Raw genomic sequence first — 23,461 nt, 5'->3', positions numbered from 1 at the left:
ATGAAGAACTAAACAAGTAAAAAAAAGGAAGTCAATAATTTACTTATTACTAATGACTGTATATATACTATGTCCTTTGAATCTAACACTCCAGTTATTTTTCCTTTGATCATTGAACATTGTTTTCGAAAATTCCATTTTAATCTCATAAGTAGACTGTTATAATAACTGAGAGAAAAATTAATAAACTGTGAAAAATGCAGAATTCTCAAACAAATGTAATAAAACCAAAATGTCAACAGGTCAATATAAATGTAAAAATGAGTATTACCTAAGAACTAATTCTATTGATAAATAGTACGATCTGGACCCAGTATTTAAAACCATCTGTTTATATGAGATCTGCAGATAGAGCTGGATTTATGCAAAGTGTGTAGAATATACTTTTAAAATTTTAGTAATGTTTTACAGAAAGCATCTATTAAGGACTTGCCATTTAACAGACACTAATTTTTTATTTTTTGCTAATATTCATCAGTCTTAAATTTCACTAGAATTTGGGACAAATTTCTATTTCTTTAAATGTTTGAAAGATACTCAGTTTATCATTTTAATATATGTACATATATGTATATACATTCTTTCAAACCTCTATGTTAAAATTATAAAAATCTGTTATATTTTTATAATCTATGTAGGCTTAGTATAAACCGAATCATCATTACATTTTTAAGTCAAATTCTTCCTCATTGAGCCAAGGAACCAAAAGCATTGTCTTTTTCTATGGGCCTCCACAATGTATGGCTTATACTACATGAAATGCTTGTATTATTTGAACAAATTCCTAAGATACACAAAAAGTCTGTGTAAGAGTCCCCCATGCATCAGTGTCAAACAGAATGTCTATTTTAGGCATATTCCAAGGGACTGAAGGATTTATGTGTTTGTACAAGTCTTCTAGTGACTGAGACACTTGGGACCAGGCAATAGACTCAGCAAAACAAAACTTCTAAGAATATGAGTATGTTTGGATATAAATTTAAGTGTTTTTTTTTGAGGGAAAGAGTAAATAATTTAACTGAAGTTAGCAGTGTATTGTGAAAATAAGTTTCTTTTACTTACCTTCGTTTTTAGTTGACTCTTCTACTTACCTATATATGGGACATTGATTGTTATGTACAGCCAACAACAAAAGACAACAAATTCAGTAAATATTTATTGTTATCCTTTGTGTGTATCTTTGTGTGTGTGTGTGTGATGCCCGAGTACGCACATCCAAGTACGAGTGTGTGATGTTTATACAGAAATCTGTAGAAGCCAAAAGAGTCACAGGATCTCCTAGAGCTAAAGTTACATATAGTCTTACTCAGCCTAAGTGCGGCATCCATACATGGAGCTTCCAGAAAAGCAGCCAGTTTGTGTAAAAACAGAGCCACCACTGCTGTCCCATTCGTCTATCAAATTTTAAAAGTGTGAAATAAGATTATATTACAGACACAATTTTTTTTCTGATAAATCTATAATAGCTGAGCTTCAAGTACTACTGTAGAAGAGGAAAAGGAGTCTGAGAAAATCTGTACCATGACTATGGAGAAGTGCTCCTTGAAAACATTTGACAGTGTAATTTGCTTAATGAGCAATTGCCTCGTGACATTATAATCTTAATCTTAATTTCTTCATCCAATGTATATTGTTAAACAGAAAACTTAGTATAATTTTTTATGTACTAAGTAGCAAACATTCATTTAACCGGTGGCTCTTTGATCTGGTTGTAGTTTATTGACTATATGGAGAGAGAAAGAAAGAAAGAGAAGAGAGAGAGAAAGAGAGAGAGAGAGAGAGAGAGAGAGAGAGAGAGAGAGAGAGAGAGAGAGAAACAGACAGACAGACAGACAGACACAGACAGAAGACAAAGACAGAGATTCACATGATTTATTATATTCCTGGCTTCTTTTCAGAGTGTCCTGTTGCTGAGAATATATTTAAAAACATATACTTCAATGTTTTATTACTATGTTTTCCAAGAAACTAGAATACACATTTATTTCTCTTTTAAAGAACCCAATAATATACAAATCCAGAAAAGAAAATACAAAAACATCCACATTTTTGATCTCACAAACATTCAATGATCTTAGGTAGGGTTGTCATAGTAATCTTGACCATTTTGATTTCAATTTTCTCATGTCATTTTCACTCCTTGTTGTTATATAATAAGTTAGCAAAAAATGAAATGTAAGAGCAATGTTCATTTACTATCTATAAAAACATAATGCATTATATATATGCTCTCTTGCTTTTCTGTCTAAGATATACTTAAGTTTAAGTCTAGTAATGGTTGATTTGAAGTTTCCTAGAAAAACTCTTGAGTAATTTCCTTTCTTTTAACTAATGCTGAAGACTATATGTTGCTGTGGATGCTTTTGGAAAACTGTGCATCAGGAAGGTGGATACATAAGTTACTCCAATAAAATGGTTCACGTGTGATAATATTCAGATTTGGCATATAATACAAAGATGGCTTAAAGCTAATTCTAAGCAGTTACCAGTTTCATACTAAGAAACTCTTTGTCCCTGTGTCATGAAATGATATTAAAATAGTATTCTCTTATGGCTTTGACTTTAGGTGGGCCGTATTTGAAGGATTATGTCACAGTTCAAAGTGTCGCAGCTTCTTCAATTATCACACTGTATTTTACAGACTTGGGACAGCAAGTCGGGTGGACCACAGTAAGTGTCGGGACCTATGATACATTTTTTTAAATTTTATGTTTGTACTTTAGGCTTTATTTTATTTAAGTGATGGGGATGAAATACCTTGTCCTAATCAGTTAGGTTAATCTCTGACTATTTCTGTTCAAGCCGTTTATATTCAAATTCAGCACTGCATATGTGTCTTTCAGAAAATGTTGTTAAAGTCCCCTGCACTCAAACCAAAGACTTTCTGGCATACTGAAGAGAAATTAATTTTAATAATATACTTAGGAAGGAATTGTGTGAAGATTTTATGGAGAGGTATAAAAGTTCAAGAGGGTCCAAAGTAATTAAATAATTATGTACACAAATAATACATAATAATAAATCATTGAAGACTACCACATTTCAAATAAACTTCCTCATAGATAAGTAAAATTCTACTGTAATTACACTGAAATAATTGGACAAAGTTTTATTAAACTAATAGCTTTTGTGGGTAGTGAAAGAAAGCATTTTCTTCATATTATTCTGCTTCAAAAAGAAGAGTCTATTTGTTTATTTTATTCTTAATTCTTTATCTATTGAGTGGTGTTGCTCTGGCTCTGGGCTTATGGGTACTTTCTCTTGCCTTCTTTTCTTGAATGGTAACAATTATAGTTCTTAAAATTGCTACCTCTGAGTCTCGTGACATAGAAACAGGAGGACCACACCAATGGAAACAAAAGGGGGGCATTTTTGAAACCACTTAAAGAGATTGAACTACTAGTGATCGATGCAATCAATTAATAGAACAGTTTATAGAGCCAGAGTGAGCTCCATAGATCTATTAGTGCAAAGAAAATGAAAGGTTGGGTGGCTGCATGTGAGGTGATTCTCCAGGTGAGGCAGTCTCTGTAGATATTTTCTTCCATCCCTGCTCCTCTATTTCACCTTGTATTTCCTCCTCTGTTTTGTTCTCCCTTCTAAGAAGGACTGAGGCACCCACATTCTGGTCTTCCTTCTTTTTGAGCTTCATAAGTTCTGTGGATGATTTCTTGGGTTTTCAGAGCTCTTTTGGGGGAGGGTGAGGGGAATGTATAATATGTGAAATGTAAATACAGAGAAAATCTAATAAAATTTTAAAAAATCAAAGGTGATAACCAATTCTTGCAAATATATGCAGAGAATGTGGCATTTTCTGTCATTTTCATTCCACAATGGGCATATTTTATGCAATATCTTTAAATATGAACATTTGTGTTTTGTGTCACAATATAATCTATATTTGTAATAATTTTAATTAGTTTTTTCTAATCAAATGGATTTTTATTGGCACAAAAATTAGTTTTATCACTCATAATGTTTTGAACAGTTTCCTTATGCAATCAATTTTAAAATTGGTAAATATGGGGACTGGAGAAACGGCACAGCACTTAAGGCTGGCAGAAAATCCAGGTTCAGTTCTCAGAAGCCACCTGACTTCTCATTATTCTCAGTCACATGACCTTCTTCAGGCCTTCACAGGCATTACATGCCTATAATGTAAAACATGTGTGTATACAAAACACCCATAGACACAAAATAAACAAATGGTTATTTTAAAAACTAATAAATATGCATACTCAGTTATATGTTAAAAACCTTCTCTAAGGCATAAGTTTATTTTATATTTATTAATAAAATTCTTCCATATTAATTATCATTCCAAGTTAATTTTAAGATTTATTTCCCTTTTATATTTAGTAATGAGGTCCTCTATAGTGGGGTTATTATAGTGGGGTATTTGGTATTGTAGATTTATTTTAGTTTCCAAACACTATGAATATTGAATACCAAATTGTTAGGCTAAAAATAACATTTAAAATCATATTAATTGTTCTGAAACATTGGAATGTTAAGACAAAACTACTGTTGCATGCATTTATAATATATATATATATATATATATATATATATATATATAATGTTTAATATGGAGCTTAAATGTGCTTAGTTAAAGAAATTTCAGATACGTAGATCTGACCTACAAAGATTCGAAGATTCTTTGAGAAAACATATGTTGAAGAGTAAATTTTCTGCACAGGGATTGTGTCAAGGTGAGAGGCATCAGCCCTGAGAATATTTGAAGTTTCCAGCTGCATTAACAGGTTAAGCAATGAAGAGGAGAAACAGTAAAATAGAATTATTTGATAACTGTACTAGAGAATTATATTATTTGAGAAAAAATGTCATCAAAGCGACAAAGAGGGCTCTAGGAATTGGTTGACACTTTGAAGTCAACCTTATGGTTCTTTTTTTCCCTAAAGGAGTCAGTCTACCAAGTGCTAAAAATTAAACACTGCAGCCACACCTACTTTGTATCCCCTAAGTACACAATGTACAATGGACATATATTACCCTGTGTAACCTTTATATACATTTATAAAACATCCAAATGCATATGAACAATAAGTCATTTTGTAAAGTCCATAGAAACTGTTAGATGTAGCAAAATAAAATTATAGTTTGACTGCATCTTATAAAAAATTATGGTGGTCAACAAATAAAACGATTCTACTTTGCTAAATGACTTTGATGAATGCTTAAGATACTAACCTATTTTTCACCACACAAACACTGTCATCTAAAAATTCAAATTTTCATCAATTTCGCATTCATCTGTCTGTGGGTACACATTCATAGCTCTTAGCTATTTATCTCTTACATATATTCTAGATTTGGCTACACAATTAAAGATACAAAGTTATTTAATCACCATGAAGTTGCTTCTCTGCCATATTACTTCTGAGTGATTAGCAGTTTCTATATTATGAAGCAACTGACCTTTTTTTGCAATTTACTTCTTATGTATTTAAGAATGCTTTATATGAGATCACATAGGTTTGGGGGAAATATCTACTTTTTATCTAAGTCTTGTTGCCTTGGATTTGATGGCTGATGAATACTAGGTTTGATTTAATTGCCATCAACTAATTTCATATATCTATAATGAAGGTCATTGGAAATTTGACAGTCTTCAATGATTTCAATGGTGCTATTATATGTGTACATAATTAATTATTTGAGAACCACTTGAATTTTTAAAATGTTTCCACAGTTCCTTTCTCTGAGTGTATGATTTAAAATGAATTTCTCCTCATTCAAAAATTGTTGAGATTGAGTACAGGGGGGGTTAACATTGTCTTGAAGACATAATTTCAGTGTTTTATCTCGACTCCTACACTTAGTTTATACACAGAAGAATTAGCACATCAAAGCATGAATAACAGTATCAGACCATAGTATGCCTCTGTTCCTCACCATGAGATGCATGCCAAGTTGGGCTAGTCACTAACCCACTTTTCTTCTCATGTTTGCCCTTACAGTTCTTTTAGATAGGAATAATTCTGAGTGAGAAATGTTGATGGTAGGTTAGTAACCTGTCCCTCCAATTGAGGGTCTGTCTATCTACTGGAGAAGAACTCCTGAAGTTCCCTCTTCTCATTGTGGTGCATTTTGGTTAAGAACACACCCATTTACTCTGGACAATCTCTCAGAACTTGGGTTTCTGAGGTTTTCTAGAGAGTCTCCTACCACCTACACCCAGAAAATGAATTTTTAATTGAACAAATTTTTTTAAAAAACAAAGATAAATGTACAAATTTTAAGCATTATTGCATAAAAGTATATGAATACATTTTTGTCAGTACTTGTTTTAAAGGTCTGATAGTATGCCTTAAAGTCTTACCAGTAACAATGAGCATAAAGTATATGTAAAACAAGATGTAACCTGGAAATAGTCAGTTTTCCTGGTGTGTAAAGGTTAAACATAATGATTTTTCATCATTTTTTGGCCTTTCTTTTTCTTGAACTTCATATAGTCTGTGAGTTATTTCTGGGGTGTTCAGAGATTTCTGCGGTTAGTATGAAAATATCAGTGACTGCATATTATATCTATTCTTTTGTGACTGGGTTATCTCACTCAGAATGATATTCTCTAGATGCATCCATTTTCATAGGAATTTCATGCAGTCATTATTTCTGATTGCTGGGTAGTAATCCATTGTATGAATTTACCACAATTTTTGTATCCATTCATCTACTGAATGACATCTGGGTTCTATCCAGCTTCTGGCTATTATAAATAGGGCTGTAATGAACATTGTGGTGCATGTGTCTTTGTTGTATGTTGGAGATTCTCTGGGGTATATGCCCAGAAATGGAATAACTGGGTCTTCAGGTAGTATTATGTCCAATTTTTTGAGGAACAACCAGACTGATTTTCAGACTGGTTGTACCAGTTTACAACCCCACCAAAAGTGGGGAAGTTTTCCTCTTTCTCTGCATCCTCACCAGCATCTGCTGTTATCTGAATTTTTAATCTTAGCCATTCTGACTGGAGTGAGGTGGAATCTGAGGGTTGTTTTGATTTGCATTTCCTTGATGATTAAGGATGTTGAGCACATCCTTATATGTTTCTCAGCCATTCGATATTCTTCAATTGAGAACTTTGTGTTTAGTTCTGTACCCCATTTTTTAATAGGTTTGTTTGATTCTCTGTGACTAACTTCTTGAGTTCTTTTTATACCTTGTATATTAAGCCTCTATCAGATGTCAGGTTGGTAAAGATCTTTTCCCAATCTGTTGGCTGCCATTTTGATTTTTTGACAATGTCCTTAGCCTTACAGAAACTTTGCAATCTCATTAAGTCCCATTTGTTGATATTTGACCTTAAAGCTCAAGCAACTGGTGTTCTGTTCAGGAATTTTTCTCCTGTGCCTATATGTGCTAAGGATTTCTCTACTTTATCTTCTAATAATTTCAGTGTACCTGGTTTAATGTGGAGATCTTTGATCCACTTGCACTTAAACTTTCTACAAGGAGATAAGAAAGGGTCTATATTCTTTCTTCTGCATGATGAGTGCCAGTTGGACCAACACCATTTGTTGAAGAGGCTGTCTTTTTTCCATGGAATGTTTATCAAACTTTAGTCCAAAATCAAGTGCCGACATATGTGAGGACCCATTTCTGGATCTTTTATTTTATTCCATATATCCACATGCCTGTCTCTTTAGCAGTACCATAAAGTTTCTAACACCATTGCCTTGTAATATAGCTTGAGGGCATGGATGGTGATTCCTGCAGATATTTTCTTGTTGTTGAGGGTGGATTTCAGTATTCTAGGTGTTTTCTTATTCCAGATGAAATTTCACATTGCCCTTTCCAACTTTATGAAGCATTGGGTTAAAATTTTGATGGCGATTGCATTGAATCTGTAGATTACTTTTGGTAAGATGACCATTTTTACAGCGTTGATCCTTCCAATCCATGCACATGGGAGATCTTTCCATTTTCTAAGATCTTCCTCAATTTCCTTCTTTAGAAATTGGAAGTTCTTGTTATACAGGTCCTTCACTTGCTTAGCTAGAGTCACACCAAGGCATTTCATAGTTTTTGTGACTATTGTGAAGGGTATCTTTATCGTAATTTCTTTGTCTGCATGTTTGTCTTTTGGGTAGAGGAAGGCTACTGATTTGTGTGAGTTAATTTTATATCCAGCCACTTTGCTGAATGTGTTTATCAGCTGTAGAAGTTCTCTGGTGGAATTTTTGTGGTCACTGAAGTACAGGATCATGTCATTTGCAAATAGTGATGTTTTACTTTTTCCTTTGCAATTTATATTCCTTTAATTTCCTTTTACTGTCTAATTGCTCCAGCCAGGACTTTTAGTACTATGTTGAATAGGTAAGGGAAGAGTGAGCAACCTTGTCGAGTCCCTGATTTTTGTGGGATTACATCAAATTTCCCACTGTTAAGTTTGATGTTGGCTACTTGTTTGCTGTATATTGCTTTTTATTATGATTAGGTATGGGCCTTGGATTCCTGTTCTTTCCAAGACTTTATCATGAAGGTGTGTTAAATTTTATCAAATGCTTTATCAGCATCTAGTGAGATTACCATGTGGTTTTTTCTTTGTGTTTGTTTATATGGTGGATTACATTGATGGATTTCTGTATATTAAACCATCACTGCATCCCTGAGATGAAGCCTACTTGATCATGGTGAATGATGATTTTGATGTATTCTTGGATTCAGTTTGCAAGGATTTTGTTGAGTATTTTTGCTTCAATGTTCATAAGTGAGATTAGACTGAAGTTCTCTTTCCTTGTAGGGTATTTGTGTGGCTTAGGAACTAGGGTTATTGTGGCCTCAAGAAATGAGTTAGGAGGTGCTTCATCTGACTCTATTTTGTGCAATAGTTTGGAGAGTATTGGTATTAGGTTAACAATAAATGTCTGATAGAATTCTGCACTGAACCCATCAGGACCTGGGATTTTTTTTGGTTGGGAGGCTTTTGATGACTTCTTCTATTTCTTTAGTTTTATGGGATTATTACTATAATTTACCTTGACCTGATTTAAGGTTGGTATCTGGTATCTTTCTAGGAATTCATCCATTTCTTCCAGATTTTCCAGCTTTGTTGATTATAGGCTTTTGTAGTAGGATCTGATGATTTCTTGAATTTCCTCAGTTTCAGTTGTTATGTCTCCACTTTCCTTTCTGATTTTGTTAACTTGGATACTCTCTCTTTGTCCTCTATTTAATCTGGCTAAGGGTTTATCAATCCTGTTTATTTTCTCAAAGTACCAGCTCTTGGTTTTGTTGATTCCTTGAGTGGTTCTTTTTTTTTTTTCCTATTTGGTAAATTCTGGTCTGAGTTTGATTATTTCTTGCCTTCTACTCCTCTCTGCTCCCTGGCTACTTGCAGTGCAGTCTCACCAGGCCTGTGTCACTGTGTCCCTGCTGTTCCTGGTAGCAAATGGCCTGAGTGTTTGGTCTGCACGCATTTTTATATTAATTATCCCAGTCCTTTGTGCTTCTCTCCTCTTTTCCCTTCCCCAGACCTGATTCTCTTTTCCCTAACCCTCTTCTCTCCCTCCTTTTCTCCCATGAGTTTTTTCATTTTTCCCTTGAAATGCCCTAATTTGAGCCTTCTTTCTTGTTAAACATCATATGGTCTTTGAGTTGTATCATGTATATTCTGTACTTTTTTGCCTAATATCCACTTTTCAGTGAGAATACACTATGCTTGTCCTTTTGGGTCTGAGTAACTTTGTTCAGGATGATATTTTCTAGTTCCATCCTTTTGCAGGCAAAATTCATGAGGTTTTCATTTTTATTAACTAAATATTATTCCATTGTACAAATGAATGACATTTTCTGTGTCCATTTTTTGGTTGACAACTAGGTTCTTTCCATCTTCTGCTATGGACACAGTAGAGCAATTGTTTTATGGTATGGTAGAGAACCTTTTGGGTATATGTCCAGGAGTGGTATAGCTAGGTCTTTATATAGAACTATATCCAATTTACTGAAAAAAAATGAAAAAAATATCCAACAGATTGACTTCCAGAGTGGCCATACCAGTTTGCAATCCCATAAGCAATGCAGAAATTTTCCTCTTTCTCTATATCTGGCCAGCATTTGCTGTCACTTAAGTTTAGATATTAGCCACTCTGAATTATATATGGTAGAATCTCAGGGTCATTCTGATTTGCATTCCCCTAATGACTTATGATGATGAACATTTCTTTAAGTGGATCTCAGTCATTAAATATTCTGTTTTTGAAATTAAAATATGAATGATTTCTGGAAATCAAGAAGAAATTTTAATTTAAGACGATTTCACTTATTCCTAATGAATAGTAGCACTAATGACATTAGAAATTATTTTGAAACCCGTGACCAAAACAATTTCTTATTTACATTTTTCTTTGTCCATGGAGCCAATTATTTTATGTCCATATTCAGTCATGATAGATAGCATCTGTGCTTTTAAATATTCCTTTACAAAAATGATTGAAAAGTTGTGCTATTGTTGTTTTGTATGATGTTCAAAGCTTCAAAGCTATAACCAATCACTTCCCCAGAGAATATTTTTACAAAAACAGTAACAAAAACAGCAATAATAACATAACAAATTAACCAGGCTTGTAATGACTCAAGAGCTTCTCACTCCTGTTAGTATCTTAAAACAGCGCTGTGATTTTTATTTTAATTTTAACTTATTATGATTCATTGAAAATTCTTAGTGCATATGGATGATTTACATAGTATATTATTCATAGGAGGGTTACTCTAAAAACAAAGAAAAGAAAGCAATAGTTTTCCATGATACCAAAGTAAATGGTATTCACTAATGCAAAATGATCACCCTTGGGAAACTACAATTTAATTCACGGTTGTCCTTCGTTTAACAGCTGTTTAATGCCACAGTGTTTTTAGAGTTGATTTCCAATTATTCTGAGGTATGCTATATAATTTGCTCTCAGAAGTAAAGTCAAATATAGAATAAAAACAATCAACTTCATAATATGAGAAAAGTAAAGATAATATTCAAAAACAATCATACATTTACTAAAGAAACTTTCAGCACAAAGAAATATACCTAGTTTAGAACTGATGTTTTTAAATTTATATTTATGGAAACATTATTTCTGTCTCCTTATTGAAATTCACATAGTCTTGCATATTTGATGGTACTCAATTGACCCATGCTAACATCTATCAGCATTTGACTCTCCAGTAAGAGCTAACATAGCTATATCTAACCAGAACACATACAAATGGTTTCTTTTACCTTTAAATGTATACAAGGTACAAGGATTCCTACAACATGTAGATTGTATCACCTAATATAAATAACTAAGATGCTAGAGTGTAGAGAGTTGTTTACTTTCTATGTAGATACTACACAGTTTTAAATATGGAACTTTGCTATGCAGGTTTTAGTACTATGAGGCCCTAGATTCAATATTCTGTTGATAACAAAAGAAAGCAATTCACCAAGATGAAAATTCCAGAGAAGTTCCAAATGTTCAAAAGGACTTCCATTGTCTGCATAAAGGCATATAATTTCAGAAACAAAAACTCAGAACACCTGAAGAACCCATTTCTTGTGTGTAATACAGAGAAACCTGAAGAAAAAAGTATTTTAACACACTATAAAATAAACGAGTTGGAACTTAAGTGTAATTCATGAATCCAAAATAAAAGGAAGTCCTTACTGTTTATAATGGAGTTTCCAGGCTTTGTGGGTACTTATCACTTATGTGACTTCTGCTTTCAGAAAAATCTGTCTGGGCTCTTTTTATTTTTTTTCAGAACACAAATTCCATTGTGTAAGCTACCACAGTAATATATCTATGCCTCCCTTGCTTTTTATCATAAAACAATTTTGATAACTTTTTCAGTTTAATAAAGTATGTTTTATCTTCTCTTTTATTTGGCCTCAAATGAATATTTTGAGACGTTGTCCAAAAGCCTTTCTCTAGTCTATTCAAGATTTATAATTCACATCTAGCTCCCATTTGACTGCTATGTTTCTGCATGTGAAATATTGGTGATAAAATGTTGACTTCTAAATTGTATTCATGTCTGGGAGCATACTCTTCTGAATTTCATTTAAGAGATGACAAAGAGAAAAAAACAGTTAAAGTCCCTATGACTCTGAAGAACTGTATTTGTAATATCTGATAAAATTTTATTAGCTCCAATTATAGTGGCTTTTCATCAAATTTCAATATTATCTGAAACATTTTATACTGAGTATATCATATAGAATTTGCTAAAATTTGATTTGTTAAATCAGATGGCATTGGGATATACTTTTAAAGTATTTTTTATATAGAGCTAACAGCCTTATCATCACAAAACATTATCTGACACATTATAAAACATTCATAATGGTTAATAACTCACTAACCTCAATGTCACTTTCTCTATTCATTCACCTCCCCCTACCCTTTCTCTTTCTCTCCACTTTCTTGATAACATAGTGTCTCATAGTTTACCTAATCTGGCTTTAAACTCATCGCAATTTTCCTGGCCCATCCTTCTGGATTTTCACATAGACTGGGAGCTAGGATGCTAAGCAAAATTATGTGTTCGCATTGCAATAAGAAGGTACTTCATAAGCCATAAATTAATATAAATTCTTATGTGAAATTTGTTTTAGAAAAACAATCATATGTTTTACAGTTTTTCTTATTGCTAGTTCTTTTGTTTATATATAAATATATATTCAGAATTATAACTGAATTACATATTTATTTATATGTATATTCAGAATTATAACTAAAACACAAAAATATATGTATAAGTACATAATTATATTACATATTTCATTATCTAAGCCTAGATATTTTTATATATAATATATATTTACACACTAGTGTAATAATATATTGATGTAAGTACTTAGTATTATTCAATAACCTAGGCTGGCCTTAACCCCTGAGCCCCTTGACTCAATTCAGTATTTCACACTGTAGGCTAGGCTTTTCTAGATCAACTAACTTAAATAAAATAATCCTTGACAGACATGCTGACAGAACAAAATAATGTGCTAAAGAAAGAACTTGAAGGAGCTGAAAGGGGTTGCAACCTCACAGGAATAACAACATTATCAAACAACCAACCCCTCCAAAATTCCCATGGACTAAAACACTATCCACTGAGTACACTGGAGACCTATGGCCAGCTGCATATGTAGCTGAAGATAGCAGTGTCTAACATCAATGTGAGAAGAGGCTTTTGGTCCAGGGAGGGCATGTTTTCCCAGTGTAGGGGAATGTCAAGACAATGGAATGGAAAGGGTGATTAGGAGGTAGTGCCCCTTTGTGAAGACAAGTGGAGGCGGTTGGGGAATGGGAGCAGGGTGGGGAAAGGGATAACATTTCAAATGTAGATACAGTGAGTATCTAATAAAAAGAAAACAGAAAATTTCTCATTAAGATTCTTTCCAAGTAAATGAAGATTATGCATCCTTGAAATTGATAGTTAAGTATTCTAAAGTATAACATTTCAAATAGACAAGGCTTAGTGTTTGGTTTTTAGTAATGATAACATTAGTTGATTTAAAAACCAAAATATGTGAAGGATAAAGAACATAACACAAAAGAAAATCAGATGCTTTAACTGTGCTTTCTTCAGTGAATAGGGCACATCATATAGAATATAGATTGGGCAGGGCAAAAATAAAACAGAGTTAAATGCATTTCCTTAGATAGGATGATTTTGCACTATTTGTTACTTAAGTTCAAAATCAGAGAATATAACATTATTGCTTTTCTAATTTCGAAATGGTGGTTTTTCTTTTGGGATGGATAAGTGACTAAAAGTGTAATGAACAGAGACAATGTGAAACTTTAAATGAAACTTGCTGCTCTACAATGACTATTACTATGATATAAAGGTGGATGAAGATGTGCAGACTTTGGTACTGGGCAAATGATTGTGGAAGTAGCTGCATTAATCTAACTTTGGATGATTAAATTTGCAATTTCATTACAATAAAACAGTTGTTTAAAATCATTTTTTAAATTATGTCGACATTATTCCTGAGCTCTAAGTAGATTCCTTTAAGGAATATTTATTTGCAGCACTATCTAGTCTGTTTTTGAAAAAGTCAGTATCTGCTAATATATTTCAGCAGATCAAGTATTTGATCAATGATCATAAATGCTCATGAATCTTAAAATATATATAAAACTATAAAACGATTTTTAATATAAATCTACTTTCTATTTCCAGGTCTTTTTGGCTGAATACTCAGGACCTCTGTTAATATACCTTCTGTTTTACTTGAGAAGCTCATACATTTATGATGTCAAAGAGAGTTTTAGATGGCCCCGACACCCTGTGGTACAGTAAGTGACACATGAGAGATAAAAGGGTGACAGATACAGCCCTCATAATGAAACTTCTATTCCTCCACAATTACAAGTGTGCCAGAAGTTAAAGTAAATCTAACTTTTGGACCAATTCATCTAAGCTCTTATCACAGTATAAGGGATCAGCTGTTCACCTGCTGATCACATGCATGGCTGAGTCACAGCTGCCTCTGAACATTAGGAAGATTGGAACCATACAGCATAGCACAGGAAAAATAAATTCTAGGGTCATAGACTTAAGTCATTTAGATTCTATATAATGGAGTTAAAGGCGCTGGTACAGAGGAGCAAAACTTGAATTCCAGCACTGGGATTGAGGATAGTCTGGTCTATATAAGTACCAGCACAGTCACGGCTGCAGAAGAGCTTGTCTCAAAAACAAAGCCATGTTCTTTCTGCAAAGCAACAAATTTGGAGAACTGTGAAGTGTTGGCAGGGCAAACAGACTCAAGAGTTTCTGTAGCTCTTTTGGAGGATTCTGTAGCAGTTTTAAGGACCAAGATCAGAGCTGAGGGGCTCTTGGAGGTAAAGATCAAGACAAGGAGTTCCTTTCTGTGACCATTCTGGGCCACCTGTTCAGGGACATGAAAGTCAAATCCCTTGAGGAGATCTACATATTTTCCATGCCTCTTGAGGGATCCAAGCTTATTGACTTTTTCCTGGAAGCATTCTTTAAAATGGGGTTCTAAAAATTATGCTGGAACAGAAGCTGGGTTGGACTGGGCAGGGGACCAGAATCAAGACTTTTGATGCCACAAGGGACTACAAAAGCCATGCTGGTCTTGGTTATAAGTGGTCCAAGAATGGCCGATAGTCACTGCCATCTAAGGGGCCACTGTCTTGGTCAAACTTCCTATCATCCCTGTGTGGAGAGGCCACTTTGTAAACAAGGCTGGAAAACCTTACTCTATACCATGCAAGGTGAGGGGCTGCTGTGTTTGTGTGCTCCTCAATGTTTCCAGAAGTACCAGATCCATCCCTGCTTCTGTGCCCATGATGGTGTTGCTGATGGCCAGTCTTAAAGATTTTATTCATTGTCTACAGGGTGAATTGTCACCATAGGCAACATAGCGATGGCCATGTTTGCTGCCATCTCCAAGACTTACATCTCAGACATCTGGACAGAGGCTGCACACCAAACTCCTTATCACGAATTCACTGACCATCTGTGAAAACCCAGACCAGAATCTCCATTCAGAGGACTCAAGGTCCAACTGTCACTACCAAATAAGGGCTTTTATACAAAAAAGAAAAATGAATGAAGTTTGTTAAAAATAATAAAGATCAATAATCTTAAATCATAATACAACCACTCTGGAAATCTGTCTGGTGATACCTCAGAAAATTGGATATAGTACTACCTGAAGACCCAGCTATTCCACTTCTGGGCATATACCCCAGAGACACTTCAATACACAACAAAGATATATGCACCACAATGTTCATAGCGGCTCTATTTATAATAGCCAGAAGCTGGAAGGAACCCAGATGTCCTTCAGAAAACGAATGGATACAAAAATTGTGGTACATATACACAATGGAATACTACTCAGCCACCAGAAACAATGACTTAACCAAATTCTTAAGAAAATGGCTGCATCTAGAGAAGATCATTCTGAGTGAGATAACCCAGTCACAAAAGAACAGACATAATATGCAGTCACTGATAGTGGGATGCTAACCCCAGATGCTTGCACTCCCACAGAAACAACTGACAGACTGTATGAAGTCCAAGAAATAAAGAAAACAAAAATATGCATATATTCACAAAACAAGAAGACTTTGACTATTTCCATGTTGCGTTTTGTTTTGCATGTACTTTACGCTTATTGCAACTAGTAGGTTTTCAATGCATACTGTCAAGCCCTTGAAAAAAATCAAGTACTGACTAAAAAACATATTCACATGGTTTTATGTAAAATTTATTTTAATGTCTGAAAAAACAGTACTGACAAAAATATATAATTTTAAGCAAAAAATGTTTAAAATCTGTACATTTATCTTTGTTTTGCAAAATAAAGTCGTTTAAAAAATAAAAAAAAAAAAAAAACCTTAAATCATATCCTCTTCAAAACAGGACCTTCCTTAGAAAGCAAGTACTGTCCTCACAAATATTGAGCTGAAACTGACTGGTATAGAATCTATTGTAGAACAAAATCTTTTAGTGAATGATAAAATATAGATCACTTTGAATTTGATAAGTCCCAAGATTTCCAAGGTAACTCAATTAGGAGTAGCAAGCAATAGCAAACAATAAACAATCCAAGTCAATAATTGAAAACATGAAAACATACTTTAAACTATAATGTGAGATTCTTAAAAATATTCTCAATGCTACATGAGGAGATATAAAAGGATCTAACCTTGTAAAGGCTATTTTACTGATACTTTTTATAATTGAAACCCAGAATGAAGTACTACTTAGGTGGATGTTTCTGGTTTATGTACCATGTAGAAGAGTTAACAAGATGTGCTATGTAACTGTGGTATTTAGTCTGATAAAAAAACAAAGCATCCTTTATTCTTTGTCCCTGTCTATCTCCATGCCCTGAGAAGACATGTACATTAAAGAAAATGGGTGTTATTCTTTAAAATATTACATTGTGTTAAAAGGATTAATTCTAGGACTTTGGCTAAAATCAAGTGTGAAAAAAATATGTTTTTGGAAAACAATCAAACTTCAAATTCTACGACTTAAAAGCATATAACGTGAGTAAAGAAAGAATATTGAGGTCCTGTGGGTGCTGGAGAAGATAACAAATTCCATCCTTATATTTTGATCTCATCATAGACACTGTTTTTAAATTATTTTATTGAATATTCTCTGTATTTACTTTTCAAATGTTACCCCCTCCCTCCTGCTCCTATTCCACCCCCCCCCATTTGCTTTCATAAAGGTGTTCCCTCTCCCAACTACCCTCTCTACCTCAGTACCTTGGCATTCGCCTACACTGGGAAAAAGAGCCTTTACTGGACCAAGGCCACCCATTGATTCCAGATGACACTGTTTTCTGCTACATATGCAACTGGAGCCATGGGTCTTTCCATGTGTGCTCAATGGTTGGTGTTTTAGTCCTTAAGAACTCTGGAGGGTTCATTCTTTTGGCACAATGAGGTTCTATCCTATCTCTCCACAATAACTGGTCCTGTTCCTCTCATCCTTCCCTCTTCCACCTTTCTCAGGTTCCTCCCTTCTCTTGACTCCCATGATCATTTTCTTACCCCTTCTAAGTGGGATTGAAACATCCTCACTTTTTGGCCTTTCTACTTGTTACACTTCTTACAGTCTGTGGGTTGTATCCTATGTATTTTATACTATTTGGCTAATATCTAGTTTTCAGTGAGTGTATACCATTCATGTCCATTTGGGTCCCAGTTGCCTCATTCAGCATAATATTTTCCAGTTCCTTCCTTTTGCCTGCAAAATTCATGATGTTATTGATTTTAATAGCTAAATAGTATTCCAATGACTAATAAAAGCATTTTCTGTATCCATTCTTCTGTTGAGGGGCATCTAGCTTATTGTCAGCTTCTGGCTATTACAGGTAAGGGTGCTATGAACAAGGTGAGACATGTGTCCTTGTAGTATGGTTGGGCATCTTTTGGGCTTATACCGAAAAGTGGTATAGCAAATAAAAATATTTCCAATTTTCTGAGGAACAGACAGACTGATATCTAGAGTGGTTGTTCAAGTTTGCAATCCTACCAGCAAGGGAAGGCTGTTCCTCTTTCTCCACATCCTCACCAACATGTGTTGTCATTTGAGTCTTTGATATTACACATTCTGATTGGTGTAAGGTGGCATCTCAGAATCATTCCTATTTGCATTTCTCTGATTACTAAGGAAGGGGAAATTTTATTTAATTAATGTTTATCCATATATGAGCCTTCTGTTGTGAATTCTCTGTTTAGATCTAGACTACATTTTAATAGGATTATTTGTTTTGTGTGGGTTTTTCTTGGGTTAACTTCTCGAGTTACTCATATATTTTGGATATTAGCCCTCTAGCTAGAGCAATAAGACAACAATAGTAGATCAATGGGATACAAATTGAAAAAGAAGGCAAAGAATCACTTTTTCCAGAAGATATGAGAATATTCATAAGTGACCCCTGAAATTTCACCAGAAAATTTCTTCAGCCAATAAACGATTTCAGCAATGTGTTAGAATATAAAATTAACTAAAAAAATCAGTAGCTTTCTTTTATACAAATGATAAAAAGACAGAGAAAGAAATTAAGGAGACAAAATCCTCACAATAGCCACAAATAGTATAAAATATCTTGGTGTAAATCTTACCAAACAGGTGATAGTTCTATAAGACAAGAACTTCATATAAAAGAAATTGAAGAAGAACTCAGAAGATCTGAAGATCTGCCATGCTCATGGATTGGTAGAATTAACATAGTGAAAATGGTCATCTTTATCAAAAGCAATCTACAGATTCAATAGTATCCCCGTCAAAATTCCAATACAATCTTCACAGAATGGGAAAGTGTAATTACCAACTTCATATGGAAAAACAACAACAACAACAACAACAACAACAACAAAACAATTCTCAGCAATAAAAGAACTTCCTAGGGAATCACCATCTCTGATCTTATGCTATACTCTAGAGCAATACACATGAAAACCACATGGTATTGGTAGACAGACAAGTTGATCAATGGAATAAAATTGAAGACCTAGAAATAAACCCATACATCTATGGGCATTTGATCTTTGAGAAAAATGCTAAAACCATAAAGTGGAAAAAGAAAGCATCTTTAATAAATAAATGGTGCTGGTCTAACTAGAAGTCTGTATGTAGGACAAATAAAAACAGATCCATATTTGTCACCTTTCACAAGCTTATGCCAAGGTGGGTCAAGAACCTCAACAGAAAGTCAGATACATTGAATCTAATAGAGGAGAACATGGAAAAGAACCTCAAACTTATTGAACAGAACAAAAATATTTCAAGCTCTAAGATCATCAATTGATGAATGTTTCCTCACCAAACTGAAAGGCTTTAAGGCAAGAGACACCAGCAAATACTTTTTCAAAAATATAAATATTTGACCTTTCACTTACAATAAAATAGTTAAATGTGTTAGTTGCAAGTCCAAGGAAATAGATATATGGCATTTACTTTTGAAATAGTAGTTATATAAATATGTCAAGAGGAGCAGCCTTAAATACAGGGGAATCAAGTATATGAAGAGACAAATGTAGCAATGTGTCATGTAGTCAAAACCTCTCAAATACAGGTTGCAGTAAGACAGCACCAAAGATAAAATTCAAACCTTCTCAATGTTCTAGCACTTGCAAAAGCACTAGCAGACAATTAAAAAGTAATTTTGAATATTGCAAAATGTCAGCTCCTCTCATTATAGACACTGGCTAATTTTAAACTTGCTCATTATTCACTTCCATCTCCAGGCCATTTCTTATGAACACATTGTTAATTAATATATTCATACATCTTCTTATGCTGCTTTCTAGGACATTTTGATACAAAAAATCATATCGATATTATGTGATCTTTCTGATATGATCAAAAGTGATTTATATGTGTTTGTATTAGTTAATTTAGTTATTAAATACAATTGTATATTGTTTAGAATAAATTTAAGTAAATATCTATGACTAATTAGCATTAAATAAGATTTCTTGCTAATGCATTATTGTGATATATGTAAAAATTAAAATATTTGCTAAGATTTGTTAAGGCTTGTAATATATATATGACAATATATATATTTATATATATGACAGTATATATATGACTATATATATTTTATATATGACAGTATATATTTATATATGTGACTATATATATTTATGTATGACAATATATATTTATATATATATGTGACACACACACACACACACAAATATATATATATATATATATATATATATATATATATATATATATATATATATATGAAAGCAGAAGTAAGTAAGACTGTAGGACCAAAGAATTTACTGTGGCAGGCAGAGCAGGTCAGAAATTAGAGGGCACCATGTCCTAAGTAGCTCATTATATAATATATATATATATATATATATATATATATATATATATATATATACTTGCCAGAAAACTTAAAATGTAAATAACCTTTTTACAATTATTTAATATGGCAAGATGGGTTCTGGAAGAGTAGGTAATTGTCTATTAATTTTGTTCTTTTTCCAGCTTGGCTTGCTTTTGCCATTGCATCCACTACATCCGACATCTTCTGGAAACTTTATTTGTTCACAAAGTTTCTTCAAGACACAGTCCTATGAAAAACTTGATAAAGGTGAGAATTAATACTAATTATGGGTTTGATTTATATTAAAACATAATATGCACTGTTTCTTTGTGTTAGCTGCAGTGTCAGCAGCTGTGAAGCAAAAAAGAAACAAACAAAAACCATAGGCCCAAAGGCAACTAGGGAAATAAAGGGATCATTTTCCCTGGATTAAATGTCTGACTGAAGGAAGCCAAGGCAGAGCTTTAAAATGCAAGCTAGGACCACCTGCACAGGAGCGCTCTGACTCATAATGACCTGAGGTCCTGCACATCAGTCATTAATCAAGGAACTATCACAAAAGCTTGCCTACATTCAAATCTTATAGAACCACTTTTTCAAAAAAATAAAAAAAGCACTTTCTTAATTTTGGTTCTCTCTAATCTAGCTTTTGTCAGTTTGAAAACAAACAACAAAACAGATCTATCATCTATATTATATCACTTTTTTCTTAAAACTAGGCATTCATTTTTTAGTTGTGATTATATATATGTATGTATGTATTTATATACATATATACATAAAAACATACACATATACATAAACACACACATTTTTCTTGTTTATGTGTGTGTGTGTGTGTGTGTGTGTGTGTGTGTGACTTAATCTTAAAGAACTTTCCAGGAACATAGAATATAAAGTAGATCATACATGGCAATTCATTCATTTGTCATTGAATAAAATTCCTTAAACCCATTTGTAATGGAAGAAATCCACACAGCATTATGTGGTTATCGTAGCTTCCTGTGTGATGCTAGAGTTGGCCATGAGAAAAAGGTTAGACTCTGAAGATATCAAAGGTCAAGAAACTACCAAAAATTTTAAGACAGTTTTCAAACACTGCATTAAAAAAGTAAATTAGGAAATACTACAATTCACATTTTTAATTCCAATTCAATGTAATTTATCTTGTTAGTGAATTTTTATTATTAACAAGATGTGCTCTAAAAAATTTCCTTTCACACAAATAACTGAAAAAAAAAGGAAACACAGTGAGTTCTAGAATGCTTAGAGAACCACCTCTTGAATGCCCTGTTTGTAACTGTGAAAGGTGAGAGCTATACCCCGTATTATCAAGTCTGACACCCTTTCAGAATCAATCAGCAGATTTTAGTGCTAATAATTATATTGGCACTGTGCTATGTAGTGTCAATACTTTGCTATAGATCATTTATTTCAGTACATTTATATCCTGATGAAAATCATCGTTCTTAATAAAAAATCATATACTATAAAATATTGAAATTTGTCTTAAATATCTGTGAATATGTAAAGCCTGCAACTGAGTTATGCATTTTCTTAACGATGCCACATTTTAGTGTTTAGTGCTGCTGCTTTATATTGGGTAGAAGCATTCCATAATTCAGTTTGGGCATTTTATTAAAAAATAAAACTGCAGTGGCCAGTAGTCCAGTGGGGGAGACAAGGTACTGTGAGCCTCTCCCTGGTAGGAGGTGGATGGATGATAGGCCTAGTACAGTTTAAGACCATTGTAGGTAGTCCATGGTCTATGAGGACATTCCTGCATTGTATGTACCATGAACAGAACGCAGTACAGGACAGTCTTTGTCTCATCCAGTTTATACATCTCAAATGCAGTCTATCCAGTGATATTCCATGAGACTTAGAGGGGTTGGTGTATATGTCCTGTTCAGAAATGAAAAGCCAACAACATCCTTGAACTCCTCATCCATGTATGTTAGAGAAGTCACTCTGAGTAAAGTTGTGGGTAACATTTCTCCGGTGGGAATAAATAGATGTTTAGAAAGGATCTTAAATCATTAAAAATCCAAGAGCTAAGAATATAGCCTTGTGGCAATATTTGGTATTCAAAATAATTGTGCTTAATCTATACTCACCAAGAAAACCGTTTCCATGTTACGTTCTGTCCTACATGTACTTTATGCTTATGGTAACTTGTACGATTTCAATGCATGCTATCAAACCTCTAAAAAGATTAAGTACTGACAAAATATATTCATATAGTTTTATGCCAAAATGCCTTTAAAAATCTGTATATGTATCACTCTTTTTTAAAAATAAAGTTGTAAGAGAAAAAAAAAAAAAAAGAAAAAAAAAGAAAGTAGCTTCGGACCATGCCAGTTTACCTTAACAAATACAGTAATTTCACCTGGGAATTTAAAGCCTCCTCTGGCATTGGTTTGTTTTACCAGGATTCTCTGTCTGGAATGATCATTGATTGATTTTGGTGAAAGACATTCATTTTGTGCATTTGTGCCCACTGAGGAGATCTTGACATTATGATGACTATCCTGGTTAAACTCAGTGAGTATCAAAAAGAGGAACAAACAAACCAACCAACCTACAGCAAGATAACACACACATAGACATCCAACAGGAAGGGAGCGTGGAGGCCAAATAGCAGGTTTATAAAGGGGGAAGGAGAGAGATTAAGAAGAGAGTTTGCAGTAATCAGATGCGCTTTACAAAGGTATAACATTTTCAAATAGCAAAGTCAGGAAAAGTAATTTTAAGATACTACAGTGTGCATGTAAATGTGTGGTGGTTATTTAGATAATAATGTTTAGTTTATTATGTCATTTCTAAACTTTTATTTTGTCTTCTTTTATTTGTAGGGTTGTGCATTTTATTGGGGATTCACTTCTTGGATGGCTTATTATATTAATCACCCAAGATACACACCACCATGTATGTATAAATTCTTTTTTTCATATTTATTGGTTACTTAATTATTTACTTTTAAAGTGTTATACCCCTTCCTAGTGTCCCCTCCATAAGTCTACTATACCTTCCTCCCTCCCCCACCTCCATGAGAGTTCTCCCTTACCTATACACTCACTCCTGCCTTTGCAGCCTAGTGTTCCT

The 23,461-nt window shown here is 33.6% G+C and overlaps 1 protein-coding gene across 1 annotated transcript in view; it reads left to right on the top strand.

Moving 5' to 3' along the window:
- The window catches only part of TECRL (trans-2,3-enoyl-CoA reductase like), a gene marked incomplete at both ends in the record, with an annotated part of 82,530 nt that overhangs the window by 47,020 nt on the left and 12,049 nt on the right, over window positions 1-23,461 (top strand). The window contains 4 exons of the mRNA XM_080909479.1: window positions 2,567-2,670; window positions 14,191-14,306; window positions 20,518-20,623; window positions 23,212-23,284. Coding sequence (XP_080765605.1) covers window positions 2,567-2,670; window positions 14,191-14,306; window positions 20,518-20,623; window positions 23,212-23,284 — 399 coding nt within the window. The remainder of the gene's footprint in view (window positions 1-2,566; window positions 2,671-14,190; window positions 14,307-20,517; window positions 20,624-23,211; window positions 23,285-23,461) is intronic.

The sequence above is a fragment of the Micromys minutus genome, assembly GCF_963924665.1.
Source record: "Micromys minutus genome assembly, chromosome: 1".
Taxonomy (NCBI): Eukaryota; Metazoa; Chordata; class Mammalia; order Rodentia; family Muridae; genus Micromys; species Micromys minutus.
This window is presented reverse-complemented; position numbering and strand designations above follow the sequence as displayed.